This window comes from Nyctereutes procyonoides, unplaced genomic scaffold (genome assembly GCF_905146905.1).
Source record: "Nyctereutes procyonoides isolate TBG_1078 unplaced genomic scaffold, NYPRO_anot_genome, whole genome shotgun sequence".
NCBI lineage: Eukaryota > Metazoa > Chordata > Mammalia > Carnivora > Canidae > Nyctereutes > Nyctereutes procyonoides.
Genome location: NW_026575136.1, coordinates 23,256,054 through 23,278,525, shown reverse-complemented (window position 1 = coordinate 23,278,525; position 22,472 = coordinate 23,256,054). Strand labels below are relative to the sequence as shown.

Here is a 22,472-nt window from a genome sequence, read left to right as displayed (position 1 = left end):
AAAATATTCCCACTATGACTCGTTTCAAGCCACTAATGTGACATCGGTGAACTCAGAGCTGGGGAGGGATGTTAACCATCGGCTCTCACAAGCCACTAAAGAGCTAATTCCAGCACATCAGTTGTTTGCCCAAATGCCCTGCGAATCTATTGCCAAGGGAATTCTTTTCTCTTACGTGGAGGCTACTTGGATTGACATCAGCTGCAGAAGCCAGCTCAGGACCAAGGCCAAGGTACCTGGGTTGGTACATGCTTTGGGGAGTAGCATGAGGAGTAACTTCATTGTGTTTGTCCCCAGTATCCACAAACACACTTACTCCAACTACAAGCTTAAGTCTCCCCTTCCAAGGGTAAGACCCCTAGAGCCCAGCATGGCAGTGGTGAAGCCCAGTGTCCCTACAGACTCAGTCCGTTAAGCATCTGTCTTTGGCTCAGGTCTTGATCTCAGGGTCTTGGGATCCAGCCCCACTGTGGGCTTCCCCTTCAGCAGGGGGTTTGCTTCTCCCTCTCCCACTGCCCCTCCCCCTGCTCATGCTCTCTTTCTCTCTCTCAAGTAAGTAAGTAAATAAATAAATAAAATCTTAAAAATATGAAATATCAGAAAAGTAAATCGGAGGCTAGTTTTAAGTGATTCCTAAAAATATTTACTGTAAAATATACTGTAATTGGGAAACACCAGGAATGCCAAAAGAGGACAGACATCTTGCTAATTAATGGATGATCTGCAGAAAGCTGTGGTCTCTGTTCTTACACAAAAGGAAGCCTCCCAAACAGTGTGAAACTCAACAGCTCCCAACTGCCCTTGGTTTCATCTTGTGATTAGGTCAAATGTCTGTTTCTATCTGTCCAATTATTATTCACCCCACCTGAGAGACTCTCAACTCAACCAGAAATGCCTATATGATGCCCATCTCTTTGCTGGTCGCTGTGTTTTAGCCACAATTAAGTGATGGGGTGAATAATAATTCACCGCGGTATCCTTTAATCAACATCTACTCCAACTTAGTCTGAAAATACTAGAAAATATTCAGATTGCCATATTGAGTAGTAAACTGATGTATAGAAAGTGTGTTTATCACTTGTGCTAATTTGATGGAAGTGGCCAACAATATTCATTATTGGTTGTCTACTTGTAAGAATGGGTTTTCTGATAAGCATCTCTAAGAACATTTTCCTGACCTTCCTTCTGCTGTGCTTGAAGTACGAAAATATTTCATTGATTAGGAAGATTTGGTAGCGAGAGACAAACAAGCACTGTGTGTTTCATCTCTGACTCCATGGGTCAGAATTAAAGACAGTTTAGCGATGTTTTTATTTACAATGGTCAAGCAGCTTGTATATTGTGCCCATGACATGACATGCAATTTAGTATCAGGGACACTTCATAGCATCAAAGGCAGACAAAGTAAAAGACACAAGGCTGATGCTTAAAAATAAAACTGGGTGGCTCAGTCAGTTAAGCCTCCAGCTCTTTATGTTGGCTTGGGTCATGATCTCGGGGTCCTGGGATCTAGCCCTGCACCAGGCTCTGAGCTCAGCATGGAGTCTGCTTGTCCCTCTCCCTCTGCTCTTTTTCCTGCTCTTGTTCACTCGCTCTCAAATAAAGAAATCAATATTTAAATATATATATATTTATATATATAAGTATATATAAATATACAAATAAATATATATAGGATAGATAGATAGATGATAGATAGTTCACGAACAACTGTGAACAAACTGGAGCTCTGGGAACAGAGAGAAGATTCCCTGAACTTTATGGGACAGGCTTGGGAAGTTGAATGGTATACTTTATTAAATTTTTAAAGCATCTCTGTCATCATTATAATTGACCAAATAAATTGTAAACTGCCCAGCACAATTTTTTCACATCACCCAGACTCTGAACCATAGTATTCCTATATCCTTTGATTCCCAGATGTTCTTATCTGCTAGTTCTCTCACAGCCAAGAGAAAATTCACGATGTGTAGCACGTAAACACACCGTATTTATTGGGAGGTAGTACACATGGTAGTTAGACAGACATGTTCCTAAAAAAACACCTATTTCCTGATTCCACCTAAAACCACCTGTACAACCTTGGCAAGTGATTTAACCTGTGTTTCAGATTCCTTGTCTATAAAATGAATATTGACTATGTCGGAGGGTTACGGTGAAGACTAATTAGGTAATCCACATAAAGTGTTCAGAAGTGTGCCCACTGGCATAGTGGAAGCATTCAGGAAATATATTTAACCCTTGAAACTGAAATTGTTGAACTTCACTGTGTACGTGTGTTTTATGTTTATATGGGTTTTGGCTACAACTAAAGTTGCCTTCCCTTGAAGAACACATATGAGCTAGGAGGAGCGTGATCTGAAACAGGTGGAGTTATTCCAGGATAAAAATCTGTTAAAGGGAAGCGTCTACATGCAGATGACAGAGTTGGTTTTACACACTTTATGACGTGGTAACACATAGGCCCTTAAAGAAACACTTTTTGCCAAAACCTAAAACATCGCCTCAAGGTGAAATGACTAGAAGCCATGGTCAAACGCAAAAGTTTAGTTTGTGAACAGGCCACCCGCTCACCCAGGGTGCAAGGCACTCACTCTGCAAGTGCCCCCATTTCTTGCAAGAGTGTTCTGGAGGAAGCAGTCCCCCTAGAACGCTTCCAGAAATGGGACTTCCCGAATCCATCCAAGACAACAGAGCCACTTTACATTACAGCTTTCCATAACTGCTGGTGACATTTAGATTTCATTTCTTCATACCAGCCTGTCTCTATTCCCTTTCTCCTCAAAATCTTCCCTCCACCCCACCCCACTTCAATTACTCTTTGATATCGTCCTTCCCACATCACGTGGAACCTCCCACCCTGCAGACCGTCCCAAGCCGTGACCACCCTGCTCTCCGCCCTTCTGGAAATGTGTCTCTAAGCCATGCCAAACTTAAGGGGGCTTTAGCTATGTCTAGGTTCAGCCTGCATGTGGGGGCTGGGAGGAGGGATTTTTCTTTGATCCACCTAATGAATTAATGAATTAAACAGAGGTGGAGTTCAGAAGGCAGGCTCCTTACTGTTGCTGAAGTTGGGCTGATTATGAGCTGGCGTCACTGCTAGAAAAATGCGGCTTCATGCTAGAATTAGGGACATGGCCGAGTCCATTCATCTTCCCTAATCGAGTTCTTGGGAAATACACATGTAGATTAGCCCCTAACAATGACCCCCGGCTGATTGCTTGGAGTACCCTCCACCGTGCCCACAATGGCATTGACTAGCTCTTTATGTCCCGCACAAAGGAAGCCCCAACCTCCCCTTGTCCCTCTTTGCCCTGTTTCCCTCCTCCCTACCCCAAGTCCCTCATCAGTGGCTGTTGAAGTCTTTTCTGCTTTTCTCTCAAGACTCTGAAATAAACAGTAAATAAAAGCTAACCTCACCTGGACCTATTAGGGAGAGCTGGGCAGTCCCAGAGGGAATTAACTTTAGAAAACAAGGCTCTAAGCCCCTTAGCGTGTGGGCAGAAGCTTAAGAAAACACTGCCAATCTTTGTTTAGCAGTGATTATGGAGATCAATTTAATATTGGGGAAGTTTACATAAAAAGCATTCTTGGTCAAGGGGGAAACAGCAAACACCAATCAGCTATCTCTATGGCTGCCCTCTGGTCACCAAGGCATTAGCATCTCAGCCAGCAGGTCTGTGCAACTCGCATTTGGGACATGGTGGGGATCCCACCAGACAGTGGTATTGCAGGGACAGTGCCTCTGACAGCCTAGAAAGCCTCAGGGTCCCAGGCACAGGCTTTGCTTGGACTGTGGGGGGAAGCTCCCAAGGATTTGTTCCGTGTTCCCAGACACCAGCGCCCCAAAGGCCACTGTCTACAGGCTCGGACTTCATTTCTTGGGGAAGCTAAGCTGCCATTATCTCAGCCTCTTAGATGCGGCCTCCAGTCTCCAGGAAGGATTAAGGATGGACTGCAGGCTAAGATGTGCTTTTATTCTTTTCTAAAACATCAGGCTCTACAACACTTATTACCAACGAGCCGTAGACAGAAGACGCTGAACAAGGAGTCCTGTGGTCTGGGTTCTAGTCCTGACCCCTCCGCTTTACATCATACAGAGCCTCAGTTTCCTCTTCCATAAAATGGGGACAAATATTGCCCTGCTCACCTCACAGAATTGTGAGGATCCTGTGATGGGAAGAGTGTGAAAGGATAATGCAAAAACCATAAAGTGCATATCGATTATCATTATTGTAGCTTTTTCTTAAAGTAAAACATAACTTCTGGGGCACCTGGGTGACTCAGTCAGTTCAGCATCCGACTCTTGATTTTGGCCCAGGTCATGATCTCAGTGTCCTGGGATGCAGCCAGTGACCAGCTCCTAGCTCAGTCTACTTGAGTTTCCCTCTCTCCCTCTCCCTCTGCACTGCTCCCCCTCCACCATGCTCAGGCTTTCTCTCTCTCAAATAAAAACAAACAAATCTTTAAAATAAAATGTAACTTCTCAACTTGAATCAGCGGCTCAAATTCTATCTACTGCAAAGCCTCCTGCTAGCTATTTTAATTTATCCCTTTATAGGTCTACTAAACAATAGAATGATTTGTGTAATGACCACTCCCATTTGCCTGTCACAGAAAATCGATCATTCTGCGATCCTTAATGTAGCCACATGTCCTTTGGAATGTGCCCAACACCAATTTAAAGATGAGGATTGGGGGCACCTGGCTGGCTCAGTCCCAAAAGCATGCAGCACTTGATCTCATGAGGTTGTGAGTTCCAGCCCCACGTTGGGTATAGAGATTATTTAAATAAATAAACTTTAAAAAAAATTAAATAAAGGCCAGGCTTGGAAGATAAGGGTTTTTGTCTTGTTTCTTCCTTTGTCTTATCTCCCAGGCTGGACGTTAAACTCCTCAAGGCCAGCGCCCAGCCTTTCTTTTCTTTTGTGGTGCTAGCATGGTCCACATGAGTGCAGGACCCTCAGAAGGGAGGCAGTAAATCCTTGTCTGAATGCAAGCAGAAATAAACTGATGGGGTGGGGTGGGGTGGGGTGGGAGAGATGTCCCAGTGCTGAGAGCTGAGATCAGAGCTTCTGCAGGGGACATTTTAAAAAATCTCTATTTTGTATCTGTGTGAGATGGTGGATGTACACTTAGTGTGGTAATTATTTCACCACACATATGAGCCAAATCATTATACTATACGTCTTAAGCTTACCCAGCGCTGTATGTCAATTATATCACAATAAGATTGGGGGGGAGGGGAAGAAGCCTGTAGGTCCTCAGACTCTTAGGGGGGCATTTTGGTTCCCGGTTCCCGCTAATAGTTTAGTGAGGGTGGACCGGGGGCCTCGGGTCTCTGGCTTCAGGTTTGAGAGCCCATCACAGCGCTGGCAGTGGTGAAAAAACACTTGCCTGCACTAACCATCATTCCACCTGGCCTGTGACTCCCCCTGCAACACGGAAGCCTCGTGGGGCTCCCAAAGTGGAAAGAAATGCAAGCAGATTAGGCTTATAGCACCACCCCCCCCAACACACACATCCTGGAAAAGTGCGAGGCCTTCACCCGAGACCGAGACCGAGGTCCTTGCACAGTCAGCCTGAGGCTGGGACATCTCCTGGGCCTGGAGACTCTGGTGGGGAGTCGGTTCCTGCGCAACGTGAGCTCAGGGACCCCAGGAGGGTGTGCCCCACGCCCCCACCCCAGAGCCCGAAGTCCGACTGGGGCCTCCCAGTCTCCCGCCAGCGGTCGGGTGAGGGGGCTGCGGCGCGCGAGGACGGGGGGGGGGGGGAGCAGTCAAAAATACCTAGACAAACAAAATAAACCCGAAGTCCCAGGCTTCAGCCTACGGAGCCCAAAGAGGAGCGCCCTTGGAGGTTAAGCGGGGGACGGTAGGGAGGGTCAAACCGGGAAGGAGCGCGCGTGGCCCGGCTTCCCAGGGCCTAGCGCCGGGGGCCGTCCGTGCGGAGCAGGCGAGCCCGAGGGCAGAGGCGGTCGGGGGTGGGAGAGCGATGGGGGAGGCGGCCCGACACGGGGGAAGCCCAGGGGTCCCGGGGGGGGGGGTGAGACCGAGGGCGTGGGCCCCCGAGGCCGGACGGAGGACGCAGGCCCGGAGCCGGTCCCAGGCCGGCCGGACCCCCCGCCGCTCTCCCCGGACGCGCTAGGAGCGGATCGGGAGGCGGAAGGTGGGAAGTTCGGGGCGGACCGGGCCCCCGAGGCTGGGACGGAAAGACCCGCCCCGCAGCCGGGGGAGGGGCCGCGGGAGGGGGCTGGGCCCGGCCGAGGGGAGGAGCCGGGGCTCGCGGGCTCGCCGCCTTTAGCCCCCCGCGCCCCGGCTGCCCCGAGTCCCCCCTCCAGGCTCCGCAGACGCAGGCCGCAGCGGCCCGAGCGCTCGCCCGCCTCCGCCTCCGCCTCCGCCTCCGCCCCCGCCTCCCGGTGCGCGCAGCCCCGGCCCGCGCCCCCCGCGAAGCTTGACCCGGGGTCGGACCCCGCGGGTGGGGCGGCGGGACCCGGGCCGCGCCGGCTCTTCTCTGGGTCCCGGAGCGGGCCGCGCCCTCCCGCCGGCCGGCGCTCCCCATGCACCTGCCGGGCTGCGCCCCCGCCATGGCCGACGGCAGCTTCTCGCTGGCCGGCCACCTGCTCCGCAGCCCGGGAGGGAGCAGCTCGCGGCTGCACAGCATCGAGGCTATCCTGGGATTTACCAAGGATGACGGGATCCTCGGCTCCTTCTCGCCGGAGCCGGGCGCCCGGGGCGCGAAGGAGCGGGAGAGGAGGCCGGGCGCGCGGGCCGCCTGCCCCAAGGCGCCCGGGGGCAGCGGCGAGCCCTCCCCGCAGCCGGCCCCGGCGCCGGCCCCGGAGTACGAAGGTGAGTGCGCATCCCTGGCGGCTGCGGGGCCCCGAGGGGCGCCCAGACTTGGGAGCTCCGCAAGGGGAATAAGCCCCTGCCTTACCTTCCAGGAAGGGGTTTGGACGCGGAGTCGGGGTTAGGGTGCAGTTTGCGGTGGGAGAAGTCTTGGGGGCCCCGCACGGCCTTCCCCCGACCTCCTGGCCCGGCCCCCGGGAGGAGCGCGTGTCCCGCTGCCGGCGCGCACGACGGGCGCAGTGGGCCCAGGAATGCTCCGGAGTGACTCTGACCGCCTGGGGCCCCTTGGTCCCAGCCCCTCGGCCCTATTGCCCCAAGGAGCCCGGCGAGGCACGGCCGAGCCCCGGGCTGCCGGTCGGGCCCGCCACCGGTGACGCGAAGCTGTCGGAGGAGGAGCAGCCCAAGAAGAAGCACCGGCGGAACCGCACGACCTTCACCACGTACCAGCTGCACGAGCTGGAACGCGCGTTCGAGAAGTCTCACTACCCCGACGTGTACAGCCGCGAGGAGCTGGCCGGCAAGGTCAACCTACCCGAAGTCCGGGTCCAGGTAAAGCGCCCACATGGGTCCCCGGGAAGGCCCGAGGCCCGCGCTGCAGCCAGTGCTCCCTGGGTCCCCGGGCGTCCACGCGTGTACCGTGGCACCCTTCCCACCCATCCGTCTGCCTCGACCCGGCTCGCCCAGAGCCGCGGAGGAGCGTCAGCCACCTTGCGCGCGCCCCAGCACCGCCCTCTTGGACATTCTGTCCCAATGCCCCCGTTGGAACAGAAAGGGGGTCTCCTTTTTCTTAACTAAAGAGGAGACTCAGAAATGGCTGGAAAGATGAAGAGCGACGGCTCGTTAGACACAGCCGGACGGGATGTAGGCAGCCTCCGGGATTGGGGCCCCAAATGCCACCCTAGTCGCTAACTGCGCCCATCCTGTCGAGAAACGAAAACCCAGTCTTCTTGCAAGGGCCCTGGCGCCTGCAGTTGCAAATTTTGGTGGATTTGCTTAAGAAATTGACTTTTGCTTCTTTGGTGCACATCCAACCAAACTTCCCGCTGCAGCAGAGAGGCCTTTTCTCTTCTCTTCTTTTCGTTCTTTCTTCTTCTTCTTCTTCTTCTTCTTCTTCTTCTTCTTCTTCTTCTTTTCTGTAAAGGGGTTTTCTCTTTAATTAAAGCTGAATTATCTTTAATCCCTGATCATTAAAATATTTGAAAGCCTTAAATATTTGCTAGTCATCTGTGAAAAATCTGGGAGGATTTCCAAATTAGGAGAGTTTACAGAGGCCTGAAAGGGAGTCATTGGGAACAAATTTCATTGCATCTGAAAGGCGGTGGAACGAAGATGGGATTTTTGTGCGTGTCTAATGAATTATATTTCCAGGAAGTGAAGATATTCAGATGTTTGGGGACTTTTTAGCCTTACCTTAAAGGTAAAAGGGGAGACAAACTTTTGCCTTTTGTCTCTTCTGCTTATTAAAGTAATAAGGGGTTTAAAGTAATGAGTAAATGTCGTAGTTTTAACGTATAGTTCCATAATGTAACTCAGGATTAATTTGCAAGGACAGTTCAATTTCTCTGACTTTGGGGCAGTAGAACTGCAATGGTTGCATTGAAGGTGCGGACATTTTAGTACCTGCTTTTCAAGGGGAGAGGATGGAGTACGGAGTAAGAAAAGAACACCAGTGAAAGATGAAGGGAGAGGAGAGACAAAGCCTCCCGGTGCCCCTACAGAATACAGGCACAGCCAGGGCAGGGGCTGCCGTCACACTTCTTACCACCTCCGTCCTATGTTCCTTCCTCCCTCTTTATTTGTTTAGGGATTTTGGCTCCTCCTCTACGTTGTCAGCTTCTTGAGAACAGTGTATGTTACTTCTCTGTGACCACAGGGCCAGCACAGTGCCCAGCATATGGCGGGTTCTTAACACATGGCTATGATGTAATCAGACGGGGTGGAGGGGTCTACTGTGGACCTCCAACTGTGTAGAGGGCAGCAGTACAGCCCGTAAGAGCGGACTATCCCAGTCTTTAACTCTCTGACTTTGAATACTGGGTGGAAGACTCTGGCCAGTATTTTGGGGGCCGGATGGGGCATGCAGGGAATTGGAGGAAGCAGTGGGATGGGAGCCTTTTCCAAGCTAATATTTCTCTTTTCTCTATTATCGGCAGATATCTAATGTTTCTGGGGGAAATTGGGGTCTCGGCTATGGGGATGAATCCTTTGTGGCAAGGTGGGCAGGGTATTCACTTTTTTGTTCTCTGTTTCCCCCAAATCCTAGCCTTACACACACTTGCCCTGCTCTGCCCAGGCGCTGGGAGATCCGTCCCCACCCCCCCACCCCCACTCAAAACTGCCTTCTCCCTCCTAAGGTCTCAGCTACTCCCCTATTTCCTTCCATTTGTCTAACACTGAAGCCACCAGTTTGGTCAAAGTTCTTTTAGATTTTCTGCTAAACTAGACCGGTTCTGTTTCCAAGGGTGATAACTTGGTCACCACCTTAATCACACCTTTTTTCTTGTGCTTTTACCAAATCAGTAATGGACGTTTTCATCATTAAGAGACCAGACTTCACTCTTGGTGCAGACTTTCTATGTGTAAAGAAAAGAAAAAGAAAAACTCGAACTCATTGAACTAATCTTAATGTCAAAATTGACTCCAAAAAAACTCAACGTAAATATAATAAACTTGAACTCCTCTACTCACTGAGAACCATTTATAAGAAATATCAGAAATACTAAAGGACTTTTAAAAAGGGGGGGAGGATATCTGGTTGGCTCAGCGGTTGAGCCTCTGCCTTCAGCTCAGGGTGCGATCCCTGGGTCCCAGATGGAGCCCCCAATCAGGCCCCCTGCTTCTCCCTCTATGTCTCTGCCTCTCTCTGTGTCTCTCATGAATAAATTTCTTTAAAAATCACTTTAAAAAAAGGAAATACCAAAGGGATATCAATAAAAGAAGAAGGAAGATCTTATGAAAGCAGCAGCTCAAATAAGCTTGGAATAAAATAAACCCACTTTTTTTTTTTCCTACTAGTTCTCATACCCAGTAATTCCTGGAAATCGCTGTATGTTACCATCCAGTGCTGCCAGTCAGGGTTCTTAGAGTATTTGTCTATACCTATGTCTATGTTTATCATAGAGACAAAAACAGGTAAAGCACAGAAAGTCTGAGCCAAAATCACAGCCAGCGAGAGCTGAGCCATACAGGGAGGAAGTGGCTCGGGGCCACTAACCCGAAGTGCCGGAGCCCAGCCAGCAGGTCCCCGAAATTTGGTGAGGCCTGCTTTCCAAAATGCTAGTTCGATTCCCAAAGTTAGCTTCATTTTTAAATTTCATCTATTTATTTGTTTGTTTTCGGAGCGCCCGCTGGGTGCCAGGAGTCAAAGTAGAGAACAACCGCAGCTGCGGGTGAGGTGTGCAGGGGCGGGGGGGGGGGGGGGGGACGAAGAAGATGGGAGAAAGGGACTCCGAGGAAACGAGAGCAGGCAAGGGGCAACAAGGTGGAAACGGGGTGGAAAGGGAAGGGGAGCGTGGGGGGGGGAGTCGCCGCGGCCCGGCCGGGCTGCCCGGGAGCAGGGCGGGGTGCGCCCCGAGCTCGGCCGCAGCCCGACGGCCGCCTTGCTGCCCTCCGCAGGTGTGGTTCCAGAACCGACGGGCCAAGTGGCGGCGGCAGGAGAAGCTGGAGGTGTCGTCCATGAAGCTGCAGGACTCGCCGCTGCTCTCGTTCAGCCGCTCCCCGCCGTCGGCGGCTCTGGCGCCCCTCGGGGCGGGCCCGGGCGGCGGCGGCGGCGGCGGCGGCGGGCCGGCGGGGGGCGCGCTGCCGCTCGAGTCGTGGCTCGGGGCGCCGCTGCCGGGCGGGGGCGCCACGGCGCTGCAGAGCCTGCCGGGCTTCGGGCCGCCGGCGCAGAGCCTGCCCGCCAGCTACACGCCGCCGCCGCCGCCGCCCTTCCTGAACTCTCCGCCGCTCGGCCCCGGCCTGCAGCCCCTCGCGCCGCCGCCGCCGCCGCCGCCGCCCGCCTACCCGTGCGCGCTCGGCTTCGGGGACAAGTTCCCGCTGGACGAGGCGGACCCGCGCAACAGCAGCATCGCGGCCCTGCGCCTGAAGGCCAAGGAGCACATCCAGGCCATCGGGAAGCCGTGGCAGGCCCTCTAGGGGGCTCCGGGGACCCGATGGGACCGGGCGGCGGCCCTCCCCACCTCCGGCTCCCGCGCGGCCGCCCTCCCGAGCCGTCTGAGCTGCAGCTGGCTCGCCGGGCAGGACCAGCCGTGCGGAGACCCTGCGGCCACCCCTGCGTCCCCGCGGCCCGCGGCCCTGCTGCTGCGGGGGGGTGGGGGGCGAGCGGCCCGGGCCCTCGGGCTTCGGGGGACCTAAAGGAGGAGGGGGAGGCCGAGGAATAGAGTTCGAGGCGCTGTGTATGCGTAGTTTGAAGCACTAGGGAGGAGAATTAAACATTGCCTTGTTCTGGTTTGACTCCGGTGAAGGGCGCCCCGGACTGCGCTGGCCCGTGTGCGGATGGGGGTCCGGGAGGGGCTGCGGCGACGCCCGGGGCGCGTCAGAGAAAGCCGAGGGTCGTGCAGGAGCCGGGCCCCCCCTGCGGATCCTCCTGCCGCGGAGACTCCACCCGCGCGCCCTCCCCTGGCGCGTGCCCGAGCGGCGACCGTGCGGGGCTCCAGGGGCCCCAAGCCCCAGGCTCAGCGGCCTGCGCGTTCCCAGGCCCTCTGCATCCCGCTAGTCAAGCTTGCGGCCGCTCCTTCGAAGGATTGACCCCGATAGGAAGCGTCGGCACCCCCTTGCCCCGGGGAAGAGCTGTGGCTCCTCCTCCCCGTCTGCAGCCCGCCGCTGCCCCAGGGCCCCCCGGATCACCGTCCAGGGCGCGGGCTGGGTGCCAGCGCCTGCTACCCAGGACTGATGACTTAGTCCTCCGAGGACTCGGGCAGGTCGACTGTTCCTCTTCTGGTCCCCGAGCGTCTCTCGCTTCCCCCCAGCTCGCCGCTGACCCCCCAGCCCCGCGGTTCCGTTCAGTGCCGGCCAGGTTTGCTGCTGCGCCCTGGGGCCGTGTCCTGGAGTTGTCTGCGCCGCGACCCCGGGGGACACGTGCTTGCGGCGCGTGGTGGACAGTTTCCGCTGCTCTTTGGCGCGGGCTCTGGGGCGGGAGGGAGCCCGGAGGTCCCCCGCCGGCTCTCGGGGCGTCCCACCCTGGGCAGCGCGGTCTCTGCAGCGGGTCCTGGATGTAACCCGGGTTCCCGCCGCGCAGGTTCTCTGGCCTCGTGGCTTAGAGTGCGCCGGGAAAGACGCGGCCCGCGCCTTAGCATCATCCACCCACTGCGGCTTGTCGTGCCTTAGCACGTTAGTGGGCCGCTCCAGCCCCCTTTCCTTATCTAAACGAACCCAAGGACGCCACGCGAGGCAACGCAGATTGTGATCCCGCCTCTCCCATCCCACGGTATTCCAGTCCACCTGCTCTTGGGTTCCTGAAACCTACCTGGGCCAAGGAGGAGTATCCCGAGGCTGGGGTAGAGGAAGTGTCATCACAGGATTCAAGCCTTGCCATCAGGGCCTTGAGATGCTACAGCATGACCGGGGTGTGTGCCCCTAAACCCTCACGTGGCGCCTTGTATAGAGCAGGCTGGCCAGTAAGGGTTTCCTGGATCTGTTATTTCCCTCAAGAGGTAGCAAGTGATACTGTCACTTTCCCTCACAAGGACGTTCGTTGGGAAATGGATGGATTGGCCAAGAGATACTAGCCGTTGGCGTGGGGGAAAATAGGCAAACAGGGTGGATGTGTAAGTAAATTTCCTTCAGTTTGCACTATCCCCTTTCATCCTTTAATGCCCTCCCTTTACTGGGATTTATTCCGAGAACTTCCAACTTCACTGGTGAGTACTCGCTCTGCCTTCCTTCTCCTTCCCACAGTCCTGGGCACCTCTGACTTGCCCAGCCCACCGTCAGCATCTTCTTTGCTTCCTTTAGATCATTTCCATGACTACTCATTTTGCCTCGTTATGCCATTTTTCTTTGTATTCTTTATCACCTGCAGCTTTCCATCCCTTCTTTCTCCTCTCTTACTACTTAGTCTGAGAATGAATATTCTAAACCATCTCCTTAGAAACCAGCAGGGTGGGTCATACCTGAATTTCAGGGACAAATACTTGAAAAATGATCAAAATACTAACAGCTAATGATCTTTGAGTTTATTATGTGCCAGCACTCTTCCAAGCAGTTTACACCTGCTGATTCATTTAAGCCTCACAAGGCCCATGCCAGGAAAATACGATTAGCCTCATTTTACAAATGGGGAAACTGAGGCACAGGGAGGTTGCCTCAAATAAAACCTCTTGCAAGCCTTGGAGCTGGAGTAGCCAGAAGCTCTGGTCAGTTCGCAAGCATAGCGCAGTGTTTGGGAAACACTTGCTGAATAATGCTCCTATTTCAACTCTGAGGGATAACTCATTATGCCACATTGGGAATTAAGATCCCGAGGGATGGATGGCAGCGGTGTTTCCTGGGCTTCCATCAGCCCCAGCGCCCCTCTCCCCCCACTCCTAGGGGCTGCCTAACAGAGCAGCTCTAAGAGCTCCAGGAGTAGAGACGCAGGAGAGCCCAGAAGTCAGGACATAACTCCGGCTGGAGGTGAGAAGGCCGCGCTGCAGAGCATTACAGCCCCAGAGGACCCTGAAACGCGGGGGTGGGGGGGGTGGGGGTGGGGTGGGGGGGGGAGTGGGGATGCCGCTCAAGCTCAGGGCTACAGAAAGCACTTTGCAGAGGCGCCGGCCAAGGTGGTCGCAGCTTCCGAGAAACTAGACTGTGCTGGCTATGACTTGGGGCGGCCACGAGTCTTCCAGGGACTCCGGGAGTGGAGGGGGGGGCAGGTCTCCCCAGTAAGCCTGCATCACTTAGTTCTCGAGTCCTCCATAGGGAGATTGCGGGCTTGGCTCAGGCGACCCTCCCGGGGTGCACCGAAGAGGAGGAAGGACCAGTTGGGAGTGGTTCAACACGGTTGGGGAGAAAAGACACCGAGGCCCAAGCACAGCGACCTGGGTCTCGAGGCAGGCACCGATTCGGGTTGACCGGATTCAGTCAGGAGGGAGGCCTAGGGAGCCTCCTCCCCAGAGGACGACACATGCTCCGTCCGACCTGCGGCGGGAGGAAAGCGGGTGAGCCTGGGGCTGGATGGCTCCGTCGGGCTCCTGGGTACCAGCCGGGGAGCCGCGCGGGGCGGGGCTCCAGGGCCGAGGGGCGGGGCTCCAGGGCCGAGGGGCGGGGCTCCAGGGCGGGAAAGGCCGCCTCGGATTGGGCCACTCCGAGAGGGGGCGGAGCCAGGCGCGGGCCGGGCGGCCGGGGCGCCCCGCGGCAGGTGCGGCGCGCACACCACGGGCCCATCCCCAGGTCCGGGAGCGCAGAGCCGAGCCCCCCGGGCCGCAGCCCCCGCGTTGTGGGGAGCTGTTTCCGTTTTCGCGTTTTCCTCATTTTGAAGGAGTCTCTTCTTGCCCACGGGGGTGTCGTGATCACAGTGCGCGCCACGGCTCCGGATCCGCGGTGGGGCTATTTCTCTCCCGCAGGGACGCGGGGGGACTCAGGGTTCCGCCTCTCGGGTCCAGGGGCCGCTCCGACCTGCGGGGCCTCCTTGCTCCGTGTCCTGGGGCCCGCGCTGCGGCCTCAGGCCCGCCCAGGCCGTGCATCCGGATGGGCCGTCTGGCTTTCGAAGCCCAGCTCTGGGCCTGGCGGGTCTGAGCTCCCGCCCCAGCTGCCCGGGAGGGTGATGGGGCTGGAATGGGCGACACCGGGAGGGTGGGAGGAGCAGGCTTTGGCCAGCAACGGCCTGGGGTGGCCCGCGTGTATTTAAACAGAGCCCCTTGTTTAGGAGATGGGAACTGTCAAAGCAGGGGAGACAGTCCCTGCCCGACCCCCACTCCCACCTCCAGCTAATCCAGAATCCGAAGAGCGGAGCCAGGGGATCCCAATCCTCCCCTCTCTCAGCCAAGTTCATCGGTGAATTGAAAGTCGTTGCTGCGGGATTCTGGAAGCGGGGACGCCCAGGACTCCGCGTCAGCCCCGCGGGGGTGTCCGGTGGGGACCTCGGGGCCTAACGTCGGGAGTCGTGCGTCCCGGCTCCCGCCACCCTCCCGCCCCCGCCGCGCCCCGCAGCCTCGCCGCACGCCCTTCTCCGCCTCCCCAAAGTGCTCCTAGAACCTTACTGCACCCATAGAATTCAGGCCTCCAGGAGGAAAAGATTTCCCGGGAAGATAAAATTAGTGAAAAAGCCGGCACTTCCTCTCTGCGCGGCCAGCCCGAGCTCTGCACCGGCCCGAGCTCCGCACCGCCTCGGGCTCCACCCGCGTCCTAACTCGCCTGGGAAAGAGGCGGCCCCGCAGCGCCCCACTGGCGCCCCCACCCTCCAAGGGGCGGATGGTGTGCTTTGCGGCCTATGCCGGCCCCTTAATTGGGAACCGGCTCCAATAATCTGGCCTCAGCTTGTTAACTGTACAATAGTGGGCAGAGTTAATGACTCATTAGTGATTAATTCTTTAACTGTGCCTTAATTGCTCACTGTAAACCCCCTTTGGCAAAACTGGATTAAATCGTCTAGATCCTTGGCCGCGTCTCTCACAGCCCTGGAGAACTCTCAGAGAATGCCAAGTTCCCCTCAACTTCCAGCAGGTGCAGCTGGGACGCCTGGGTGGCTCAGTGGTTGAGCATCTGTCTTGGCTCAGGTCCTGATCCCGGGGTCCTGGGATCGAGTCCCAATTCTGGCTCTCTGCAAGGAGCCTGCTTCCCTCTCTGCCTATGTCTCTGCCTCTCTGTGTGTTTCTCATGAATAAATAAATAAAATCTAAAAAAAAAAAAAAAAGCAGGTGCAGCAGTGCCCCTCAGCCTGGAAGTAGGGAGATCTGTGGCCAGCAGAGCTGTGACACTGCCTGCTGGTGACTTGCAGTAGCCGCATCCCCCACCACACACACCAAAGTTGGATCTCCAAGATCTCCCCTCTTCCCTCATCGCCCGCACCAAAGTCACCTGGAATGTAACACCCCATTTTAGAAGCAGCTTTCCTCTGCTCTGTACTTAACATGGGTGTGTGTTCACAGTAGATTCTGAATGAGGTATATACTAGGGTGCCTTCCTGTCAAAAGTTACCTGAGAAAGTTCTTTCCAGTGCTGACACCAGCTGGGGTCTATATCTAGTCTCTCCATGTGTACTTAAAGAAAAAAAATTAGCCCTTAGTTGTTATTGTTATTTTCACTTTCTTAACTTACCTGCAATCTTTATCCATTCTGGACATCTGTAAGGCGTGATGGACATGTAATAGTAAGAATCTCCACCCTCAAGGAACATGGTGTAAGTAGAGGAAATGACCCATTTCTATATATTCTATATATTTCTATATATGTTTTCAAATTTGTGTCCCATAGGCTGCCCAAAATAGACATGTTCAAAACAAAACTTACTCATCTCTACTCTGTGGCTTCCTATAAACTTCCTTAAAACTCCTCCTTCTTTCTTCAGCCATAGCCACCCAATGGATATGAGAGTCATTCTTGGTGCCTCTTACTGCTCAGCCATAGAGCTTCCAGATCTTAGCTGTCCAGAACAAAGACACCTGCCAAACTCCCATCAATTAGATATGACTAAATATCTACTAATGTCTTGGAAGGGAAAACACTTCGAGGAAGTAAGTTCTTACACGTCACTGGCGTGCCCTGCCCGTGTCCCTTTCCCCATAGTCCACCCCCTACAAGGAGGGTGTGATGCTGGTGCTGGAGCACCCATCTGGGACCACGTCATGAAGCCATGTGTTGAGAATGTTGAGTAATAGGATAGAAGGGACCATATGTGAGCGCTGTACTGGCTCTGGACTGCTGTCTGGGCTCTCTGTTTCAAGTCCATTTGTCACCATCAGCCAAACCTAGCCCTAAATTAGTCATTCCTTTCAACAACTAATGCAGTTCATTACTTAACCGCATCGCTTTTACTTCAGAACATGTCTAAGCTCACCTATCCTTGATTTTCTCTTCCAGATCTCCCCCGTATGGCACTTATCACAGACACTCCTGCTTTACGGTTGCTTCTTCATTGATTCATTCGCAACCATGTATTGAGTCTCTCTCTCTCTCTCTCTCTCTCTCTGGAGCTATAAAGACATGGCCTCCACATGGATCTGCATGTCACTCAATCCTCAATCTATCCTTCATACTATAGCCAGAATTAGGTATCTCAAACAATTCCTCTGCTTAAAACAATTCTTGTGGCCTAAGCAACCAAATCTAAGCTCCTCCTAGTCAGTATGGCATCTGGGGCTCTTCTGAATCAGACCCGACCCATATTTCCAGGCTTGTGTCTGGCATACTTCCTCTTTCCCTCTTTCTTTCCTTGCCTTCTGTTCAAGTGACACCAAGGCACCCTGCATCTCACTGGTCTACCATGTGCTTTTCACTTTGTGGCTTTGAGCATAAATGTTCCTTCTGCCTAGAAGGACTTCCCAGCGTCCTGCTCCTGGTGGACTCCTTCAGGACCTGGCCCAGGTGGCTCCGCCCCTCCATGAAGCTTGGCTGCATTGCGGCAGCATCAGTTCCTTGTCCTCCCCTACCCCAGTGCCTACTGTCCCCAGGAGCACTTCACTGCTGTCCACTCGGGGGCTATTCCAGCACATACCCCACAGTGTCACCTATGGTCCCCAGGGGGACTGTAGGATCCTTAAAGGCCCTAGTCTGATCCTTCAGTGCCTGACCTCATGGAAGCACCCAGTAATTGATGGGCAGTAACCAGCACAAGGGGTGGGTGATTCCCAGAGAAAGCACCACATTCTGTAACAGCGTATAACAAAGAAACCTGCCTTAGCCTGTGAAGTCATGAAGTCCTGGACGACTTCCCTGAGGCTGAGCCCTGAAGGAAAAACGGAAGAATGAAACAGGGAAAAGTTGAGGGGGAGGTCACCAACTTCCTTCCTGCAAAGGAAGAAGGAACAGGGCTTGTCTGAGGCTCCCAAACTAGACTGGTCCCACAGGAGCCAAAGGACAAGTTAAGGAAACAAGAGTCTATGTGTGGCCACAAACAATGCAGGAGGTAGGCTCTGTATCCAATCAGGAGTCGGAAGGAGGGGAATTCTCCAACATGGGAAGGGTGTTCCGCTGCTGGACAGCCAAAAATTAACTGTCACTACAGGTGGTGGTGACAGGATCACTTCAAATAGATTATCGCGCATGTGGTATGCAGAAGAGCTTGGGAGGAGGAAGGAGAGCGTTCTAAGAAGGTTATGGATTTCAGATCTTTCCTGTTTTTTTAATATGGGCACTTGCTGCTAAAAATCCTTCTAAGCACTGCTTTAGCTGCATGCCAGAAGTTTATGTTGCACCCTCCTCCATCTTAAAGCATTTTCTGTGGGGGAAAGATATTCCAGAGCTTGGGCGAAGGCATAGGGGTGGGAACGCTCAGGGCAAGTTCAGTAGAGAGCCGAGTTCGGCAAGAGCAGAGGGTGTGCGCAGAGGAGAGAGTGATGGAGAGAAGTCAGTTGGAGTCACAGTGTGCAAAGGACTAAGAAGTTTACACTGAATGGGTTTCAGATCATCAGTTACCACTTCTAGGACCCCTGTGTTGTTTCACTTTCTTCCTAGATGTGGAATGAGAGAAGTGGAAGTGCTGTCACTCCTCTGGTCCCTCCAACACTGTCCACTAAATGCTGGCATTTCGCAAGGCATCCTCTTCTCCCTCCACTCCCTCCCCCGCGGCACCCCCCTCTATGCCCACGGCTTCTATTATCTTCTGTACACTGATCTCAGAGCTCGGATTCTTTCCCTGAGCTCCTTTTGATACTTGTAAAAATTCCCTCTCCTAAAGCTGCATATTAACCTTCCCTTTAATAAAGCACTACTGCGATGTGAGGACCTGTACGGGGACAGCCTGGTTGCGTCTGCGGGCTCCCAAGCAGGTGCTGTGATGAAATGCTTGTAAATGAGTTGGAGCCCACTGTGGCTCCTAGACCTGATGTGGGTGTGTATAAACTTACTGTCCAGCCCTGAAAACAAACAAACAAACAACTCAATAGCTTCACTCAAATGCATTTGATCAAAACTGAACTAAAAAAAAAATGTTTCTCAGCCTTTTGGCTAAGATCAAGTATAATATCTGTTCTTATCAGTTTACTATCTGACATGTCCTGTATCTGAAGACAACATATTACATGGATTTTTGGAGCAGGGAGGTGGAAAAGGAGCTGGCTCTGTCCACTTCACTCATCAACCTGTATCGCAGTACTTCTAGGATGGTGCACCCTCTCGGGGCAGCCGCAACATCAAAAATCTCCTCACTCACCCTCAAACCTGGCCACCTTGCCACTACAGGAGGCTAAGCCTTCATTTTCCTTCAGGACCTGCAACAGCCTTCTAACTTGCTAATTCAGCTAACACATAGTCGGTGCCTACTGTCCTAGGCACAGAGGTACATCCACACACTTCCAGTTTCAGATCTCAACTCCTCTTTCTGCATGCCTTACTCACCCATTTCCCCTCCCATTGACCTTCTGGGTGATAATAGAGACTCTCTGCTTTAAACAAGCAACCTGGACAGCATCTTCCTCTCGGTAATTTCTTCCCCATACTATTTCTCAGGGTGAGCAGTACCCTCTCACCCAAAATGACAGACTGGCCTAAAATCCCACTTCTCCTGGGAAAGAGCAATCACTTAAAATCACCATGTGATGTTGAAGCTTGGCTGGAGGGAAATTTCTCTGCCAGTGATAGTTCAGAAAGGTGGGGATGGGGCTGGTGGGGGCGTCCTATGAGGAGCAAGCATGAAAAGAGGGAGGCCCGAGGCTCAAGGGAAGCTGGGCTCACATGCCATTTGCACAGGGCTAGCCCTGCTTCAAGGTGGGCTTGTTCCTGCTTTTTTTTCCACCTGGTTCATACTAACCATCCTGTGTCTGTCTCCTTTTCTCCTCTCCTTGCCTCTAACCCTAGTTCAAAGCTCATCTCCTCCAGGGATCTCTCTGGTTTCCCTGGTTGCAGTCTTCCTACTTCCCCAGGATCTTGTGTCTATGAATTCCCCTCTTTTGTCCTCCCCCACTCCTTTTTATTGTTTATTTTTTTATTTAAAAAATTCTTTATTTAGGGGATCCCTGGGTGGTTCAGCGGTTTGGCGCCTGCCTTTGCCCCAGGGCACGATCCTGGAGTCCCGGGATCAAGTCCCACGTCGGGCTCCCGGCCTGGAGCCTGCTTCTCCCTCTGCCTGTGTCTCTCCCTGACTCTCTCTCTCTCTCTCTCTGTCTATCATAAATAAATAAATAAATAAATAAATAAATAAATAAATAAATCTTTAAAAATTCTTTATTTAAATTCAATTTAGTTGACATAGTGTTTTATTAGTTTCAGGAATTTAGTGATTCATCAGTTGCATGTGACACCCAGTGCTCATCCCTTCAGGTACCCTCCTTAATACCCGTCACACAGTGACCTCACCCCCTGCTCCCCTCCCCTCGGGCAACCCTCAGTTTGTTTCCTAGAGTTCAGCATCTGTTATGGCTTGCCTTCCTTTCTATTTTCATATTATTTCATTTTTCCTTCCCTTCTCCTATGCTCATCTGTTTTGTTTCTTAGATTTCACATATGAGTGAAATCATATGGTACTTGTCTTTCTCTGATTGACTTATTTCACTTAACATAATACCCTCCAGTTCCATCCACATTGTAAATGTCAAGATTTCCTTCTTTTTGATGGCTGAGTAATATTCCTATACACATATATAAATATATATATATATACATACATACACATAGCACATCTTCTTTATCGTTCATCTGTGGATGGACATCTGGGATCTTTATATATTTTGGCCGTTGTGGGGGACATTGTTGCCATAAACACTGGGGTGCAAACAAAAGCAAACATGAACTACTTGGACTTCCTCGAGATAAAAAGCTTTTGCACAGTAAAGGAAACAGTCAATAAAACTAAAAGGCAGCCTATGGAATAGGAGAAGGTATTTCAAATGTCTTGCAGGATAAAGGACTAGTATCCTCCTCCATCCCTTTTTATTTTTTTTTTCTCCATCCCTTTTTAAAGCAAATAAGCCCTTGGTAAATGTGACTGCCTAGCATTTAACAAAAATCTGGTGCTCGCTTCGGCAGCACATATATTAACAAAAATCTGCTGGAGGCTCAAGGTTTGGCCTGCAAGGCTTTGTACTCAAGCTCACACGACTATGTGAGTATTCAAACAGGCCTGCTCTGTCTTTTCTATCCTTTATTTCATTTTGTTTGAGGTGAGGAGCACTCCTTTCAGGTTCCCATTATAGAGAGATGACCGGACTTCTTGGCAGGAGGTCGCGGGACCCCCAGCTCTGCCACCGACTTGATGATGTGTGGCTTCAGGCTGCGTAGGCTCGGTCTGGCTGGAGTTCCTGGGCTGCAAAACCAAAGGGCCAGACCCGGGGCCTCCACTACCTTCCCTGCTGCGCAATTGGCTCCGGCGAACACACGAGCTTCGGTAATTTGGCGGAGGCTGCCATCTGATGGCCATTTTGAGAACTACACCTGCTGCCGGCGCCCTAGAAGCTGTCCTAGTGGAAGGCTTGCTTCCCTGCGAGAAGGGCCTTCCAGCAGCCAAGCAATGACCCTCCTGAGTTCTTCCAAGTCCATGGCCTCCATGCTTCCCCTTAGGTGGAAAGGCCCGCCTTCTCCACTCAGGTTCCCGCCCGGGCAGGGACCCAGCCCCGTGGATCCCTACATCATTAAAGCCACCCTAAGAGAAACCAGGAGGCCAAGCAAGCTGTGATTTCATGTTCTCATGCCCCCCACCCCCTCCCCACTTCAAGTTAGGAATGAATGGGTTCTAAGGTAATTTGTGCAAAGCAGGTGTGACTTAACCCCTTAAAATTTTCATGAGGCACTATTTGCATTTTTTAATAAAATGAGCCCTGAAGTAGGGCAGTTCTTTTTTTCTTTTTAATTGAATGCATTTGACATATCACATTGGGCGAATTTAAGGTGTACATGTTAATGTGATACATTTCTATATTGCTATATGATTTCTGTTGTCGCAACATTTAGCACCTCTATCACATTACGTAATTATCCTCTTTTTAGTGGTTGTGATAATAAAGTTTCCGTCTCAGCAAGTTTGATGATCATAGTACAATATTGTCTGTATTGAAGTAGGGCAATTCTTAATTTAAATTCAATTAATTAAAAATCATGCTGGGGGGAGAATTTTAGATGTCTGTGAAGTGAATACATTTGATACAGAGTGTCCCCATCCTGGTATCCTTCAAATCACAGCAAATAGGTAATAAATTCAGTCCTACCAGTAGACATTATCTACTATAGGATTTCCATTCAGGTTAATCTCTAATACCTGGTGTTTCATAACAATGTATTAGGAACACAAATATCTTAATACGCCACCCCACTTAGAAATACATACATTTTAAGAGACAATCTGAGGTGTACAATGACTGATGCAAAGAATCAATGGTGGGATGTAGGTGTGTAAGAAATACGGTGGGGAGATATTTTGAAGCTTGGGGACCACCCTTCAATGACTGAGGTGTTGACGATTCTCAAGGCTCATCTGTGGGAAAGGATACTGAGAATGGTCTATTCGTTTACTTGCTTCCTAGAGGAACAGACATTGTCCCAGGAATGGAATTACCTTGACTC

The 22,472-nt window shown here is 52.5% G+C and overlaps 1 protein-coding gene and 1 non-coding gene across 2 annotated transcripts; both read left to right on the top strand.

Moving 5' to 3' along the window:
• The first annotated feature begins 6,559 nt into the window (after positions 1–6,559).
• On the top strand, positions 6,560–10,979 carry LOC129495410 (retinal homeobox protein Rx). The gene is made up of 3 exons (XM_055302886.1): positions 6,560–6,848; positions 7,141–7,394; positions 10,461–10,979. The coding sequence occupies exons 1-3, from the start codon at positions 6,560–6,562 to the stop codon at positions 10,977–10,979; spliced, it is 1,062 nt and encodes a 353-aa protein (XP_055158861.1).
• Positions 10,980–18,906: 7,927 nt separating this feature from the next.
• Positions 18,907–19,095, top strand: LOC129495640 (U2 spliceosomal RNA). The gene has a single exon (XR_008661578.1). It is a non-coding gene; the product is annotated as a U2 spliceosomal RNA (small nuclear RNA).
• The last annotated feature ends 3,377 nt before the right edge of the window (positions 19,096–22,472 follow it).